The sequence below is a fragment of the Heloderma suspectum genome, chromosome 13, assembly GCF_057233095.1.
Source record: "Heloderma suspectum isolate Gila_16-S chromosome 13, 16-S_ref, whole genome shotgun sequence".
NCBI classification, from domain to species: domain Eukaryota; kingdom Metazoa; phylum Chordata; class Lepidosauria; order Squamata; family Helodermatidae; genus Heloderma; species Heloderma suspectum.
This window is the reverse complement of record NC_139470.1, coordinates 4,359,233-4,377,678: the sequence shown is the minus strand read 5'-3', so window position 1 is coordinate 4,377,678 and position 18,446 is coordinate 4,359,233. Positions and strand designations below refer to the sequence as shown.

General features: G+C 46.2%; 1 protein-coding gene across 1 annotated transcript in view; it reads left to right on the top strand.

Annotated features, from left to right (window-relative positions):
• The window catches only part of CUX2 (cut like homeobox 2), a 231,389-nt gene that overhangs the window by 205,868 nt on the left and 7,075 nt on the right, over positions 1-18,446 (top strand). The window contains exons 16-22 of the mRNA XM_084820226.1: positions 695-796; positions 6,631-7,415; positions 8,602-8,761; positions 11,351-11,623; positions 12,872-13,060; positions 14,634-14,907; positions 15,993-16,207. Of these exons, the coding sequence (XP_084676352.1) occupies positions 695-796; positions 6,631-7,415; positions 8,602-8,761; positions 11,351-11,623; positions 12,872-13,060; positions 14,634-14,907; positions 15,993-16,207 (1,998 nt within the window). The remainder of the gene's footprint in view (positions 1-694; positions 797-6,630; positions 7,416-8,601; positions 8,762-11,350; positions 11,624-12,871; positions 13,061-14,633; positions 14,908-15,992; positions 16,208-18,446) is intronic.

Genomic DNA, 18,446 nt, shown 5'->3' with positions numbered 1-18,446 from the left:
TGTGCAGGTTCCATTCAGCCCCGTGCTAAGGAATGCTGTAATGCAGTCTCTGGCACTGGCCTGGTTCGCACATAACAGTAAGCCATGGTTTATTTAACCTGTGGGTTGTTGAATTCCAATGGCAATGCACGATTGGGACCACCACATATCCCTGACTACCAGCGAGATTGCCTCTGACTTCTGGCTCAGCGTGACCCACAACATCACTTTGGGGAAGGGCCGTAGCTCAGTGGCAGAGCCCCTGCTTTGCATGCAGAAGGCCCCAGGCTCCCAAGCTTCTCCAGGTGGGGCAAGGAAAGATTCCTGCCCGAATCCGTGGAGAGCCACTGCCAGTCAGCATCGGCAATACTGAGCTAGAGGGACCAGTGGTCTGACACAGGGTGCCTTTCCTGTGGCCCGGCCTCTTGGCTATTCCCCCTTTCCGGCTTGAATTAAGGCCGGCCCATGCTGCTCAGGTGTCTGTTTCTTGTCACCTGCCATGCATCGTCTCATAGAGGTAAGACCTGGCAGCCGGATTCCTGACCCCTTTTTGTTGCGGCAAGCGACTAACGCCAAGAGACATTTCCTTCACATAGGAGCCCCTAGAAATAGCTGAATGCTGGCATCGGGAAATACTTCCTTGACGTTACATGGGTTGAGCTGGTACAAAACACAAGGCGAGTGACAGGCCTCGCTGCTGTGCTTCTTTGATCAGGTAGCATCACACCAAGGATTAGGACACCGGAAACCGGCTCTGACGACGCCATCAAGAACATCCTAGAGCAAGCCAAGAAGGAGATTGAGTCACAGAAAGGAGGTAAGAGGCCCAACAGGCTGTCAGAGCCGCCTTTGGTTGTATCCTACATTTTGCCATTTTGGAGTTCATCCAAGAATTGAAGAGGGTCTTTTGTGCTCAGAAAGCTCAGTGGAACTTTGGGTAAGTGAATGATGAATCAACCTCTCAGCATGACATGGCTATCCAAGGTGGGGTCTTTTCAATAGTGCCACAGTATAGAATATTTCCCATTGCAGCTTTGGGCATCCGGTAAAAATATTGTAGAACTTGAGATAGACCGTGGTTTTTAAGAACGCTGAAAAGTGTTTGAGAGAAGCTTCACTTCCCCTGGTGTGTGTACACACATTTCTACCATCTCACCTTCACCACAGACCAAATAGATTTCACAGGTTTTTGCAACAGTACAGAAACCTGCAAAGCCTGTTTACCAGACATGAAAGTGGGATGTATGTATATACCATGAACGGTGATACCTCTTTCAAAACATCTTCAATTCTCTAAATACAAACTATTACCCATCTCCCGTCTTTTCAACTCAAGAGTGTGAGATGAATAGCTCAGCTATGCTTTGTCAGTCTAAATTAGTCTGTCATATGCTGCTCTCTAGTGGGGTCTTCCATGTAACCATTTGAAATCTTTGGGCAATCAAAATATCCTGGCTATGAAAGGTCAATACTATCCTAGATAGTGTACTGGACCTGAACATGAGAGAACCTCACTTTGAAGAAGCCAATATCTCCTTGCCTTTTAGCTTCTGGTTATTATTTATTTAAAATATTTTTAGCCTGCCTTTTAGGGTCAAACCGTCACAAGACAGCTTCCAACATATAAAAATACAGCCAGTCAAATTTAATCATAAAGCACCATAAAACAGTGGTTGAATTAACAATAAAATGGCAATAAAAGCAGCAGTATCAATAGCAATAACATACATTGCAGCAAAACAACAGTGCAATCAATAAAAATACTTTACAAGTAATTCAGCAACAAGGCAAACCACCAGTATGGTAGCATCCATACTACCATACGGTAGTATCCATACTACCATAGCATCCATACTACCATACGATGCAGCACCAACACCGACTTGAGGGTCGGGGAGGGGGGGTTGCCGTGGTCTATAGGAATTCAATCTCCCTCTCCAGGCTTCCTGCTCATTCGAGTGCAGATCTTGAGTGTTTGTACCTTGTGTTGGGTACCCAGGACAGATTAGGGATTCTGTTGGTGTACTGCCCACCCCGCTGCCCATCAGACTCCCTGCATGAACTGACGGAGGTGGTCTCGGACTTGGTGTTGAGGACCCCTAGGATGATGGTCCTGGGGGATCTCCACTTCCATGCCGAGGCCGCTGTATCCAGGGCGGCTCAGGACTTCATGGCCGCCATGACAACCATGGGGCTGTCCCAACATGTCATCGGCCCAACGCATATAAAAGGACACACGCTTGATCTGGTTTTCTCGACTGGGTAGGAGGATGGTGATCTGAAAGTGGAGGAATTAACATCTGTCCTTTTGTCATGGACAGATCACTTCCTGCTGAGGTTTAGACTCCTGGCAGTCTTCTCCCTCTGCAAGGGTGGGGGACCTATTAAAATGGTCTGCCCCCAGAGATTAATGGGTTCCGATGGATTCCAGAGGGCTCTGGGGGAATTTCCTGCTGGTATGGCTGGTGCTCCTGTTGAAGCCCAGGTCGCTCTGTGGAATGCAGAGATGACTTGGGCGGTTGACATGATCGCGCCCAAGCGCCCTCTCCCTCTGAGCAGAGCCCGGCCAGCTCCTTGGTATAGACCTGAGCTGAGGGCAATGAAGCAAGAGGGGAGACGGCTAGAACGCAGGTGGAGGAAAACTCATGCTGAGTCTGACCGAACACAGGTAAGAGCCCTCTATCAAGCCTACTCTGTGGCGGTGAGGGTGGAAGAGATAGTTCTTTTCCACCAGCATTGCGTCTTCTCAGTGTCATCCAGCAGACATTTTCCGAGTGGTTCGCGGCCTGTTACATTCTGGGCCAGGGAGAGAGACGGTGGAACCCTCGGTAGCACGCTGTGACGAGTTTGCACGGCACTTTGAAGATAAAGTCGCTCAGATTTGTCATGAATTGGACACCACCATTAATGCAGTTCCATTGGTAGAGGCATTCAGAGCACCGTCTGGTCCAGTTTTATTGGATGAGTTTCAGTTACTGAGGCCTGAGGATGCGGACAAGGTACTTGGCCAAGTCCGATCGACCACTTGTGTGCTTGACCCTTGCCCTTCATGGCTGATTAAATCAAACAAGGAGAGGATGTCTGGCTGGGTCCAGGAGGTTGTAAATACCTCCTTGAGAGAGGGAGTGGTGCCTGCCGCTTTAAAAGAGGCGGTAATGAGACACTCCTGAAAAAGCCTAACCTGGACCCAGAGGATGTTAACAATTATAGGCCAGTGGCCAACATCCCCTTCCTGGGTAAGGTGCTTGAGCGGGTGGTTGTAGGACAGCTCCGGGCACTGTTGAATGAAACAGATTATCTAGATCCATTTCAATCGGGCTTCAGGCCTGGTTTTGGAATGGAAACTGCCTTGGTCGCCCTGTTTGATGACTTCTGCCGGGAGAGGGACAGGGGGAGTGTGACCCTGTTGATTCTCTTGGACCTCTCAGCGGCTTTCGATACCATCGACCATGGTATCCTTCTGGATAGGTTGTCTGGGTTGGGAGTTGGAGGCACTGCACTACAGTGGTTCCGCTCCTACTGGGATGGCCGATTCCAGAAGGTGGTGCTGGGGGATTATTGCTCTGTGCCATGGCAATTGTGCCATGGGGTTCCACAGGGCTCTATTTTATCCCCCATGCTGTTTAACATCTACATGAAACCACTGGGGGAGGTTATCCGAAGGTGTTGCCTGAGGTGCCATCAATATGCGGATGACACCCAGCTCTACCTCTCTTTCTCATCAAAACCAGGTGAGGCAGTGGCTGTTCTGAATCAGTGCTTGGGCACGGTAATGGACTGGATGAGGGCTAATAAACTGAAACTCAATCCAGACAAGATGGAGGTACTGTTAGTGGGTGGTTCGTCTGCCCGGCTAGGTGATATTCAACCTGTTCTGGAGGGGGTTGCACTCCCCCTAAAGGATCACGGTCATAGTTTGGGGGTGCTCTTGGATCCAGGACTGTCACTTGAGGCACAGGTGAACTCAGTGGCACGGAGCACTTTTTATCAGCTTAGGCTGGTATACCAACTGCACCCTTATCTGGACAGAGATAGCCTAGCTACAGTTATCCATGCTCTGATAACTTCTCGTCTGGATTACTGCAATGCGTTATACATGGGGCTGCCTTTGAAAACGGTCCGGAAACTTCAGATGGTCCAAAATAGGGCAGCAAGATTGTTAACAGGGACTGGCCTGCGAGCTCATATTACGCCTGTACTTTTCCAGCTGCACTGGCTGCCAGTCCATTTCCGGGCCCGATTCAAAGTGCTGGTGTTAACATTCAAAGCCCTTAACGGCTTGGGGCCAGGTTACCTGAAGGCTCGCCTCCTCCCATATGTGCCTGCCCGGACCTTAAGATTATCCTCAGTGGCCCTTCTCCGTGAGCCCCTGCCAAAGGAAGTGAGGCGGGTGGCTACTAGGAGGAGGGCTTTTTCTGCTGTGGCACCCCGGCTCTGGAATGAGCTCCCTAGTGAGGTTCGTCTGGCACCTAAATTGTATTCCTTTCAGCGCCAGGTGAAGACCTTTTTATTTTCCCAGGCATTTTAGCATTTTAGCTTTCTAAATTTTTAGCTTTGCTGTTTTAAATCTGTATTTTAAACTCCTGCACTGCTGCTAGGTTTTATTGTGGTTGTATTGTTATATTGTGGTTTTAATGTTCTGTATATTTTAAATTGTTTTATTGTGTGTTGTTTGGTTTTAATTTTTGTGAACTGCCCAGAGAGCTTTGGCTATTGGGCGGTATAGAAATAAATAAATAAATCCTTTTAAGAAAAGGTGGTTCTAAACAAATGGAACTTTAAAGCCTACTAAAAGGTCTGAAATGATGGGTCATGCTTCCATTGGAATAGACTTGAACAAGCATGGGGCCACTGCAGAGAATGTGAGCTGATCTCAGAGTACAGGCAGGTTGGTATGGGTGAAGAAAGTCCTTCAAATAACTGGGTCCCAAACCATTTAGAGCTTTAAAGGTCAATACCTGGATTTTTAATTAGGCCTGGAAATGCACCAGCAACCAGTGCAGTTCGTACAATGTTGGTGTCACATGTTATGTTTGGCTTTCCCCCTTAGACTGATAGGGGTGTGCCCCACACTAGCGTTTTACTGTTTGTTTGTTTTTAAAAGATCTTGAAGTCTCCATGTCTTTTGAAGCCAAGATAGCCAATTTGCATATTCTCAGGGCTGTTCTATTCTCCAGTCAGTAGTCTGAAGGCTGAAAGTATTTTTTTTGGTCACACACACACACAAACTCTTTCATAGAATGGTCGAGCTTTGTAACTAAGTTGGCACAGTCTAGCAGAAAGGGCTTATTTATTTTTTTACGGATGCAACCTGATTAACAAAATTTCAATCAATCAGTCCAATGAGATTTAGTCAATTAAGGGTGCAATCCTAACTAGATAGGCGGCCGCCACCGACCACGGAGGCGATCGCCTATCCAAAGCAAGGCAGGAGAGGCACAAGGGGGATCGTTCCCTCTGCACTTCTCCTGACTTGCTATTTTTTGCTAGACAGCCATTTTCAGCTGTCTAGCAGCAGGGTGGGGGGCGTGACCAGGAAAGGAAGCTGCCGTACGACACATTGGATGTGTCGTACATGCAGCTCCGCTCTCCCCGCCCCAGAACACCCTCCCAGCCCTGCCCCTTTCCAGTTGCTCCGCGCTGCTCTTGTGAATGTGGAGGACAGGGCTTCTCTGTGCTGCCTCCAAGGCAGCGCGGACGAGAGGGGCGGTCGGTTTTCCAGGAACCGACCTTGGAGCGTGGGCTCTGAGGCCGGTTCCTGGAAATGAGCATATCCTATGGCCCGCTAGACAGTGTCTAGCGGCCATAGGATTGCTCTCTCCATGATTAATTTATTGATTCAATTTGCATATGGGTAAAAACAATCTTTCTTAAGCAAGAAGCATATTTTTTGTTTTTTAATTATGCTTATATATGTCATACATCATTGTAGAAGAGGCATTGCATCCTATGTGAGAGAGAAGGGTTCAGAATGCCTCTTTTAAGATGGTGCAGTTGCTGTCTGCCATTTTTTTCAAGAACGTATTTTTAAAAATTAATCTGTTGTCTAATTAATCAGGGGCATGTTTTTAGCTGATTAGAAGTTTTTTAATTGGTTAAACTAAGCAATTTAATCAATTAAAATTGCAGCTCTGTTTTATATCCTACATATTCCATATGTGTTACATACAAAATCAAAAAGAAATGTGGCATTAAAGTCTGGTTTATCTTATACATACATACATACATATATATAATTTTTTTAAAGGAATGAAACTCTTACTATCCTCTATCTTTTTTTTAAGCATGCATTTAAAATTTGGTAGAGCTGTCAGAAATATCTGTATCTCACTCATGGGCCATCACTTAGCCAGCTTTGCTCTGAGGCAGGAGAAGACAACCCGGTGTCCTCCAGATGCTTTGGACTACAACTCCCATAATCCCTGGCCACTGACCATGCTGGCTGGGGCTTGTGGGAGTTGTATTCCAACATATCTGGAGAGCACCAGTTTGCCTCCCTCTGCTCTGAGACATCAGGAAACACCATACCCAGGGACTGGATATTAGGTGGAATGAAAGGGGCGCCCAAATAAATTGCATTCGAGATGACGCAGTTGAGCTCTGAAAGCCTCCCAGTTTCTGCCCTCATCCATATTTTTGGTGACTCCTTAGGGGACACCAAGAGCTCCACAGCAGCCCAGGCGGTCACCAATGGCACCAGCACCAGCAACTCGGAAGATGCCATCAAGAACATCCTGGAGCAGGCTCGCCGGGAGATGCAAGCTCAACAGCAAGCTTTGCTGGAGATAGAATCAGGCAGCAGTGCCAGCAGGCCAGTCACCACGCCACCGGCAGAACGCTCCACCCTGGCGGCTGTCAGCCAGAACATTGTCCAAGCTTACATCAAGCAGGAGGAAGGAATGCTGGGCCCAAACACCAGTGGCAGCACAGCACAGACGCCCTTGACGGTGCTGTCCCCGGCTGCCTTCGTGCAGAGCATCATCCGTAAGGTCAAGTCTGAAATCGGGGATGCAGGCTCCTACTTTGACCAGCACTGGGCTTCCGAAAGGAGCCAGCTGAGCCGCCCATACACCTCAGTGTCACCTTCCCTCTCGTCATCGTCGAGCTACTCCAGCATGGCCAGTGGGCGAGTGTGGCAGCGGGGCGAGCCTGGCGACGCCATCCAGAATGAGGAGGACCTCCCCACCTCCGAGGACGAGCCCCACAGGGTACTAGAGGTCAAATCGGAAGTGGCCAGCTCAGAGTCCCAGGGCACCGGGCGCCTCTCTTACTACCCATCATATGTGCCAAGGACACTCAAACCCACCGTCCCCCCCCTGACACCCGAGCAGTATGAAATGTACATGTACAGGGAAGTGGACACTTTGGAACTGACGCGGCAGGTCAAGGAGAAACTAGCCAAAAATGGAATCTGCCAGCGCATCTTCGGGGAAAAGGTAGCTCTGCTACAAATATTAATTGTGGTAGCTGGCCTGAGTGAGGAGAGTATTAGGGAGACTGAAAGAGAGTGCATGTGTGAGCTTGTGGGAAAGGGAGAGCAAATGTATGTGTGTACGACAGAGGTGGACAGAAGGTAGATCTCCAGATGTTAGGGACTTCAATTCCCAGAAGCCCCTGCAAGCACGGCCAGTGGACCAGAATGCTGGGAGTTGAAGGCCAAAAAATCTGGAGTTCTACTTTCCGCCCACCCTTTGTGTATAAGGGAGAGCAACAGAGAGTGAGCGAGAGCATGCCATGAATGAACAGGAAATACAGTTTTCTCTACTCATAGCATGATTACCGTGTGTTTGCTAAGGTTGCCACTTGGGAGAAAGGCTTGCTCCTGTCCCCACAGCCTAACTGAAATTTTGTAAGTGTCAATAGAGAGAGAGTGATGGGGAAAACTTTCACCTTCTCAAGAACAAAACAGTGACAAATTGGTTCCCTCCTGTCTCGGTTCTCCCATCTGCCTTCTGTACTGCCAGGTTATCTCAGAACTGCTAGCATCATTGTTTTTCATCACTATTGCCCTTCTAACTGATGTCTCCTGTCCTCCTCAGCCCTCCATGTATTCCCTCAGTTGCAACTATCCCTTCTTTCCCTCACAAAAGATTTTTGAATATGTCGCATTTTCTGGGTCATAATTACACTAGCCCAAAAGTCCCTCAGAGTTTCGGTTGAGCCTTCTTCCCCTCATGAAAGGTTTTTGATTTTGTGACTTTTTCTACAAGAATCCCTCCAAATTTTAGCTGAGCCTTCTCAGGTCATAATTACATTATCCAACAAAATGGGAAACCCCACAAACGATGCCAAAGAGCAAAGAGCAATGTTTTTTGCTGTTTGGCGTAATTACATTATCCCAGAAGTCCCTCAGAGTTTTGACTGAGATTCTCCCCATCACAAGAGGTTTTTCACTGCGCGCTCTTCTCTGGATCATAATTACATTGCCCTCAAGAATTCCTTCAGAATTTTAGCTGAGTCATCTTCCCCTCATGGGAGGTTTCTGACTTGGTGGCTTTCTTTAGGCCATAATTATATTCCCCAAGAAATCCCTCAGAGTACTGGTTGACTCTGTTTTGCCTCGTGAGTGTTTGTTGTGGCTGTTTTTAATGACAGGGCCTGTGCGTGGACTATCTGTTTCAGGTGCTGGGATTATCGCAAGGGAGCGTGAGTGACATGTTGTCCAGACCCAAGCCATGGAGCAAGCTAACACAGAAAGGGCGGGAACCTTTCATCCGGATGCAACTCTGGCTCACAGATCAGCTAGGCCAAGGGATAACCCAGCAGGCGAACCCACCTCACGGTAGGTTCCCTCCACAGGTGGCCATTTTCTTTGGGTCAGGCTTGAAGTCTGGTTCTCGGGGAAGGCCTGCCCCCCCTTGATTGAAATACATTTCAAGGCCTCAGGAAAGGTAACAGCAATTTAATAACAAAATGGCTTCTGGTTACTGTCTGGAATGAGCGGTAGACTACAGTGTACTACTTCAGACTGTAGATGGGTTATCACATCTTTGAATGCTCCCCTCCATTAAATACAAAAGAAGTGGGGTGGGTTACTGCCTTCCTCCCTGATGTGCTAGATTTCTTCTTCCAGGGGGTGTTTTACATGGGGGAACATTTTTAAAAGGGTATCACCACCTGCAATCCAAAATGGTGGAGTCTACCCTCATGATCCAAGACTGTATCACCTGATACGTGGATATGCCAGGCCTGCATTTGGCTCTGTTCTGAGGGCAATGCAATGTGTTGTATAATAATAATAATAATAATAATAATAATAATAATTATTATTATTATTATTATTATTATATAATGCTTTACAATGTTCAAACCTTCATACACAGTATCTCAGTAATCCTTACAACATCCCTGTAATATAAGTCAAATTATTATCCCCATTTTGCAGATTGGGTAGACTGAAGCTGACATATGGCCAAAGGCCACAAATTGAGTAAACAGCTGAGGTGAGATTTGAACTGTAAACATTCAGTGTTGGCTTTAAAAAATAATTTTATTAACGTTTTATGTTTTTGCCTCAGACACTGTTGTATTCCTAATTTTCTGCAACTCTATTTGAATTAACAGTATAAAAATCAAAATCAGAAAGTGCTGATGGGAACAAATATTTCACAGGCTAACTAACCCTCCTTCCCCTCTCCTCAAGCCTCTTGCCCTTCACACAACCCACAGCATCCTGGGGTATTGTTGGGGAGTTTCCCATGTTTACTGGGATATTGCTGGGGAGTTTCTGCATGCTGCTGTCTGGATTCAAGCAGTAAATCTGCATAACCATGGTTTCTGGTGGGATCTGTACCTTTTAATTTATTTCAGCTGCAGTCCTGTTTCACAATTACCTGGGAGTAAGTCTCATTGAACTCAGTGGAGCTTATTTCTGAGTAGACGTGTATAGGATTACACTGTTAGTTATCAAAATATGTATACTGCTTTTGCAGAACACTGTGGCCCAAGTGACTCACAACAGAAGCAATTTTAAAACTCCTTGTGAGGTTTGAAAGGCTGCTTAAAATCCAAGTAACAAAACAGTATCCATTTTACTCTCATGTGGATGCATAATCTTGAAAGGAACATGGTGAGGGGGGAGGCTGAATGGGAGAAACACAAATGTGTGTGTACACACACACCTGCCTTTTAAAAAGGAAAGCTCTTTACATCATTCCCACGCTCTCTGTTTTGACACATCCGCCTCTTTTTTTCCACCCTCTTTAATTAGTATGTTCAGCAAGATGAGGCTGTTGCACATCTCCTTCAAATGGCTCTTTGAAAGGAATGTTTTTAAACAATAACAGACAGACAGAGCACCCAGTGAAACTTATTTTTAATCATGTTTGGGGGGCTCTGTGTCTAGGATTGAGAAATAACATGGGTTTCAATGTTCGTTTTGCATGTGCAGAATTGATCAAGAAGAATTGCCACTGTCCTCCTGTGAGATAATGTTTTTCCATTGCCCACCTACTTTTTGCACAATTCTACCAGCCTGCATATTCTCCTATAGCTGGGTGCAGCATAGTAACAGAGTGTGCTGTCTCACATCTGTTTATTTTTTTATACCTCATTTATAAGTGGTATTGTTGTTGTTCAGTCGTTCAGTCGTGTCCGACTCTTCGTGACCCCATGGACCATAGCACGCCAGGCCTTCCTGTCCTGCACACTCTCCCGGAGTGTGCTCAGGTTCATATTCATTGCATCGGTGATGCTATCTAGCCATCTCATCCTCTGCCGTCCCCTTCTCCTTTTGCCTTTAGTCTTTCCCAGAATCAGGGTCTTTTCCAGAGAGTTTTCTCTTCGCATTAGGTGGCCAAAATATTGGAGCTTCAGCTTCAGTATCTGTCCTTCCAATGAGCACTCAGGGTTGATTTCCTTTAGGATGGACTGATTTGACCTCCTTGCAGTCCAGGGGACTGGTAAGAGTCTTCTCCAGCACCACAGTTCGAAAGCATCAATTCTTCGGCGCTCAGCCTTCCTTATTATTGTATTATAATAATACAATATAATAATATTGTATTATTATTGTAAGTGGTATTGTAGCATATTCTTATTTGCGACTGAAGCTGGAGTTTTATTTATAAAACGTTTCAGATTTTAAGATCTGTTTATAATTATTAAAATTTATAAATTTATAAACTGGATAGCTATCATTGCTCGTTTGTTTCGTTTTGGAGTGCTGTATCATTTACTTACTTTTTAGTCCATTTCAACATGGCTTATAAAAGATTGGCATTTAATTTCTATTTATTTATTGAAGAAATGTTTATTATGCATTTTTACTACAATAGCTCTCAAAGCTGCTAACCTTATGTTTTATTTTTCACATGTGGATAGGAATGCATTTTTCCTGATTTCCTCTCTCCCCTCCCCTTTTTTCTATTTACAGCTAGTCCTGGGGAGACACAGTCTTCCCCTTCCCCACCACCTAGCCCCTCAGGGCAAGAAAAAAGTACCCTGGAGCCCCTGAGTCTCACTCTGGAAAGCAGCAAAGAAAACCAGCATCCAGAGAGCAGATCCGGCTCCTTGCTCAGTGGGAAGATGTGTCCCAACCACAACCAGGCGCCCGTTGGCATTCAGGAGATTGTGGCCATGTCCCCAGAGCTGGACACGTACTCCATCACCAAGAAGGTCAAGGAGGTCTTAACAGATAACAACCTCGGTATGGATGCAGCTGGGGCTGCAGTTACATGGATGGAAGTCAAGAAGAGATGTAGGGCAAACAAATGACAATCTCGAGGTTTTCCTTGGTCGAGAATTCATGAGAGTTTACTTTGTTTTGAACCAGTACATGTTTTGTAGTCTCAGTGCCTTCTGAGGGCAGCTTCTCCTCAGCAAATTTAGTGCTCAGGAGGTAAATTTTAAAAAAGTACTGTGAGGAAGAAGTTCCAGCTGGTTGGTGTCTATGTTGGGGTGGGGTTTGGTGAGCCACAGTAGAGCCTCTCTTTGGGACTGACTGCATCACCTCCACTGATCTCATGAATACTATTTGTATTTCTGTAGCATATTACCCGAGGGCTTGTGTTAGGATTAGAGCAGGGACTGAGTGTATCCCGTGATTACACAGAGAGAGATAATGTTTTAGCAGTTGAAAAATTCAGCTGAGAATCTCGGCGTTTGTTTTTTCTAAAAAGCAGGTTTTTAGACTGTGAATATAATAGTATAGCTATGGGTAATGGATGGCTGAATAAGATTTGTAGGGGTTACTTCTTTGTGCTTCATTGCCCCTCCCCATTAAAAGCAAAGCCAGTCTAAATTATGCAAAATAAGAGAAAATATACACAGTTGCCTAATTTATATAGATCATAGAGTCCTCCTTTTTCTTGGCATGGATTTTGGATTGCCTTGGTGCAAGATTTTAGTTGTTTTTAGCATAGTGTACATACAGCTCTGATTATACTCAATAATGCAATAGGCAATTCCTCAAGGACCACTGAGAAGAGGTAGAAAGCAGCTACACATTCTGGGGAGGTGCATCTGTTTCTCCCTGAGTGTCTGGAGAACCGGGGGAACTTCCTCTGGTGTTTACCAGATGAAAGAAAAGAAGTTTTCTGAGTATATGCCAGAGAAGTTAGAAGAATGAAGTTAGAAAGGGGAGACAGAATATACTTAGGCATCAGCATCCAACTTTTAAGGGAGGTGGGATTTTTCCTGCCCCTAGATAGAACTGGTGAAGAAATGTAGTATTTGTCCTGGAGGGCCTACTACTGCTTCTGAGATAACAGCGGTATAAAAAAGGTCCTTCTAAGGCAGCATTTCCCAACCTGGTGTCCTCCAGATCTGTTGGACTACACCTTTCATCACCCCATGCTAGCTGCTCTAAGGCATTACCAACTTATGTTATCTCTTTGCTTAAAAAGTCATCAGCTGCATGCTGCGATCTCACCTCTCAATTTGTCTCTCCCACTAGGTCAACGGCTTTTTGGGGAGAGCATCCTGGGCCTGACTCAGGGCTCTGTCTCCGACCTCCTTTCGAGGCCTAAGCCATGGCACAAACTGAGCCTTAAAGGAAGGGAGCCGTTTGTCCGTATGCAGCTCTGGCTGAACGATCCACACAACGTTGACAAGCTCCGGGACATGAAAAAACTGGAGAAGAAAGGTGAGATCCAGGAGCTGCTTGCACCCCCCAGGTTGGTGCAGGAAGACCAACTGGGCAAGAAGCAGTGCCCATGAGCTGCATTGCATGGGGTGGGGGGTTACCATGACCTCCTGTGGGTGATACGTATGGGACATTACGTAGTGTGGAGGAACCAGGCCTTTGATAAATGCCAACATCTGTAGCATGAGCCCCTTTGAGCTGAATGAGAAACATCCAAGAGTGCTAAGGATTTGTAAAAAAACCTTTCCTCCTATGTCTTCCTTACCAAAGAATTACACTGCATACCTGGGACATCTATCCACAAAAGCCAGGTGTGTGCGATTTTTGCAAGGGGTATGTGGTTAGTTTGCAACTGGTTAGTTTGCAAGTGAGTTCATATCCAAGCATGAATGTGAACCTTCCTCCTCTTCAAAGCACTGAATCACTTCCTATTGGACATTGCCCTGGATTGCTCCACAACAGACCAGGCAATTGTGCATTTTTCCATTATGTGAAAGAGGCTTCAATGAACTCCCACTCATTGTTTCATGGGTCAGGGATCAAATCACTTTTTAAAAACAGTTGCTTTATTTGGGACACTTAGTCATAGCCATGTGCTTTTTGCTCCTGAATATAAAAATCACAAGGATCCATTGCATCCCTAAAGGGCACATGTGTGCCCTTTGGCATCTCCTACTTGTCCACTGGGTCTTGTGCAGGGCCGGTCTCAAAGGTAGGCATGGTTGAGCACCTGTTGAAGGCCCACACCCCAGCAGGAGCCAGCTGAGTTGTTCCTCCTCTTCATGCTTGCAGTCTACTTGTTCACTAGCCTCTCGCTCTGCCCAAACCCATTTTCAACCAATGAGAAATGCATCAGAGCCTCAGAACGGCCTGGCTGGCTCAAGCTAGAGGTCTCGCTGGTACAGCATCTTATCCATCCAGATGTCTCTGGGCGGCTCAGAAGCAGTAAATGAAAGTGACAGCCTCTGGTTTGTCCCCAGCAGCTCATCGCTAGAGGTACACTGCCTTTGTTGCTGGAGGTTCCATTCAGCTACATAGCCAGTAGCCATAGATTGGCCTACTTGTGCACACATGTAATTACATCAGATGGCTCCTCTCATAGGGGTGCGTGTGTCCTTCTAGGGCCAGCGTCAAAGGTAGGCATGGTCAGGTACTTGCCGAGTGCCCGCACCCCACAGGGGCCCACTGACAAGGTTCCCCTGAACTTGCTCCTCCTCTTCTTCATCCTTGCAACCTGCTTGTTCACTTGCCTCTCGCTCTGACCAGACAACAGTGGTGGTGTGGCAGAACAGTAGATGCCCCCGCCTGCTGGCTCCTTGCCTGTCACGCAAGCAGGTGGTTGCAATGATGGGAAAGAGGACGAGAAGCAATTGCAGCTGGTGACAATGGCGGAGAGAAGGTAGACTCATTAAGGGAGGGAACCTATGGAGGGTGTCCTATCCAAGGGCTCTCAAAAACCTGGAGCCAGCACTGGGTCATCTTCTCTGTTTTGGAAGAGAGGGTGCCTGGTTAATTCAGAACACAAGAACACCTGTTAAGAAGTTAGGGCTTTTTCTTTCTTTTCTGCCTCTAGCATATTTGAAGCGTCGCTATGGGCTGATCAGTGCTGGGTCTGACAGTGAGTCCCCCAATGCCCGCTCTGAATGTCCAAGTCCTAACCCCCAGTCGCAAGATCTCAGCTTCCTGCAGATCAAGAAGCCGAGGGTGGTCTTGGCTCCGGAAGAGAAGGAGGCTCTGAAAAAGGCTTATCAGCTGGAACCGTACCCTTCCCAACAGACCATTGAACTACTGTCTTTCCAACTGAACCTGAAGACCAACACAGTGATCAACTGGTTCCATAACTACAGGTACAGAATGGGCCAGATTAACTGCCGCCACCACCACCCTTGCCATTTTAAGGTTTCCACCAGGGTTGCTTATCTTCCAGGTAGATGGTTCACTACACTAGAGTTTACATGGAGTTCAGCTCCAAGTCCTGACAGTTAAAGAAGGGAGGCACTGTAGTGCCCTTTAGTGCTGTCTACTCAACTCTAATGCAGTCTGGATGTAGTCTCAGAGACTGCTGAGTACTGTGCTACTTGAGGTATTAATTGCTCTTGCACATTTTCAAAGAGCTTTGCAATCACAACAACCCAGTGAGGGAAGCCTCTATTATTCTTATTTTATAGAATCATAGAATAGTAGGGTTGGAAGGGGCCTATAGACCATCGAGTCCAACCCCCTGCTCAATCCAAGAATCTAAGTCAAAGCATCCCTGACAGATGGCTGTCCAGCCTCGTCTTGAAGGCCTCCAGTGTGGGAGAGCCCACTACCTCCCTAGGTAATTGGTTCCATTGTCGTATTGCTCTAACAATCAGGACGTTTTTCCTGAGGTTTAGCTGGAATCTGGCTTCCTGTAACTTGAGCCCATTATTCTGTGTCCTGCACTCTGGGATGATCAAGAAGAGATCCTGGCCTTCCTCTCTGTGACAACCTTTCAAGTACTTGAAGAGTGCAATCCTATCTCCCCTCAGTCTTCTCTTCTCAAGGCTAAACATGCCGTTCTTTCAGTCTCTCTTCACAGGGCTTTGTTTCCAGTCCCCTGATCATCTTTGTTGCCCTCCTCTGAACCCTCTCCAGTTTGTCTGCATCCTTCTTAAAAGTGTGGTGCCCAGAACTGGACACAGTACTCCAGATGGGGCCTAACCAGTGCTGAGTAGAGGGGAACTAGTACTAGCATAGGTAAAGCATTCTGGCTAAGAGAGTGACAGAGAGAATGGCCCTGTACCCACATGATGAGTCAGTGGCAGAGGTGGGACTTGAACCCAAGATCTTCTCAGTCTAACTCCAATATTCTGTCCTCTGGACTGCACTAGCTCTCATTCTTTATTGCTCACATTTTGGAATCTGCCCTTTTTAACTGCACTGTCTCACTGGCCTTTTCCTTTGGCAGATCCCGGATGCGCCGGGAGATGCTGGTGGAAGGGGCACAGGATGACACGGATCCGGAGCAGAGTACAACCCCAGCCAGCAATTTGCTCAAGGGTCCGCAGCAGCCCCAGAGTCCTGACTCAGAAGGCGAGGACAGGAAACCCACATTCAGAGATGCTCAGTGCCAAGGAGAAAGTGAGTCGCTGGTCAAGGTCAAGGAGGAGCAGCTGGAAGCTGGTGAGAAGGAGGAGCGTTCAAATCACAGGGACTCTTGTAGCCTGGATGGGGAGACAGAGCCTATATCTGGGTCCAGCCTCAAAGAAGAGCAGGTGGAGGCAGCATGTACAGCAAGCCCAAATGAGGTTCCCAGCCTCACCTGGGGCGCTGCCCCTCATAGCAAAACACACGTATCTGGGGCTCCTGATTATTCCTCTTTGCATAACCCCATGGAGTCAGACAGTGGCGAGAGACCCCACCCTGACCCCATTAGCTTTAAATCTACTTCCGAGTCCTCCCGGTGCAGCTTAGAGGTCTCTCTGAACTCCCCATCCGCGGCCTCCTCCCCAGGCCTCATGATGTCTGTTTCTCCCATCCCATCCTCCTCTGCCCCCATCTCCCCGTTGCCACTGAGCACTGCTGCTGCCAAAGTGCAGAGTTCAAGTCCTGCCACAGAAACGGGCACCATGCCCCCAAACGCCAAACTGAGTACAAACATTCAGCGACGCCACGAGAAGATGGCGAACCTCAACAGCATTATCCACAGGCTGGAGAGAGCGGCCAACCGAGAAGAGACCCTGGAGTGGGAATTTTGAGGGGCCGAGTAAAGAAAAAGAAAAGCCACTCAGATTACGTTGTCCAGATTCTAAACTTTGTGGAAAACGCTGACGAAGCAGGGAGTCATAGCGGAGTGTAAATAAAAAATAGATCTATATATACATATATATATATATATTTTAATAATTTCATCAAGTACTAAGGGAGAGACAAAAAAAATCAACTCCATTTGTTGAACAAGAGTGATTAACAGCTACCCTGTAGCAGCTTTTTCTTAGCTCCTGATGGAAAGATAAAATTGACATTTTTGTTTTAAATGTGAAAAACAAACATAAACAAAAAAAACCTGGGAACAATTTTAGAAGAAAAAATATTAAAATAATATTTATAGACCACTTTTAGATATTTTAATAAAAGGAAACTTTGGAATTTATTAACAGCTCAAGCTGCTTTGATATTAAAAGATAGCTATAAACTGTATCAGTTGTGTCATTAAATGTCCACTGAAAGTCTTGTAGTTTGCCACTGGATGAGATTAAAAAAAAATTAAAAATTTAAAGATATAACCCAGACTCATTGATCAAAGCCATCGAGAAGCACTATGAGACTGACCAAAATGTTACGTAACTTGATCGCCAGAGGGGTGGCGTTTTCCCCTCCCCGTGTTTGTCTGTGAGACATCGCATTGTTACAACTTTTCCAGAGACTTGTCTTATAGTCCATGAAGACTCTAAATTTGGAATCCGCGATGCCATCCTGAGTCCGTTATTTAGTTCTGGTGGTACGTTTTGAAGCTTTTTTTCCCTTTTTCTTTTTGGTAACGCAGGAAACAAATGTGTTGCGTGCAGTTGTATATGTTGTAGAAATATGTTTGCAATAGCCTTCCTGAACAAGATGTAGCATGGTTTCAGAACTGACTCCTTAGTCCTTATGCTTCCTCTAGCTGTGACCTACCAGAAACCGAAATGAAGGAACGCAACAGAAACGTCAACAAAGAAGCAAGCGACAGCTGTTGGAAGCAATGTCTTTTCTGCCCACTTTTAAAAAAACAAATAATACCACAGCATCTTTTGTTTCAAAAAGGTGTGTTTGGCAGCTTGAAAAGTCTGTTTTGCATTTGGTTTTGGACAGGGACAGACTTTAACGATAACCAGGAATACCCATAAAAAGGTTTACAGGTTTTTTTGTGCATAAAAATCGCCACCTTTTGCTTAGCTCAGCATTTCATTTTGGAAAAGGAGCAACTGTTTGAGGTGCTTGCCAGTTTGATCACTAAAATACAAATTAAAACATTGTTTTCATGCCCAATTTGTTTTTCCCCACTAAATTGTTAACCTAATCTAGAGCCTCACGTGTGTGATTGTACACACGTGGAACTCTTGCACATATGAGCTGCCCTCTATCATTTTAAGGGCGGTAGCAATCCCACATGTGCAAAGGAGCTTGCCTGGCAGATCTGTGGGGACATTCACCCTGCCATCCATGTTAACACCACATGAAATTGGGTCAAAGGATTTTTTTACTTAGCTGTGCCCAGGGCTCTGTGTTTCCCACAGTCCCCCCTCGATTGCCGCTTCAGTCAAGAACCTCCTATTTGGCATGAGAATTTGGCTTCCAGAGAATGACCGCATTCATTTTAAAAACAAACAAGTTTCTGGTCCTCATTTTTGTGGAGAAAAGCTTGAAAGTACGTGGGCTATGC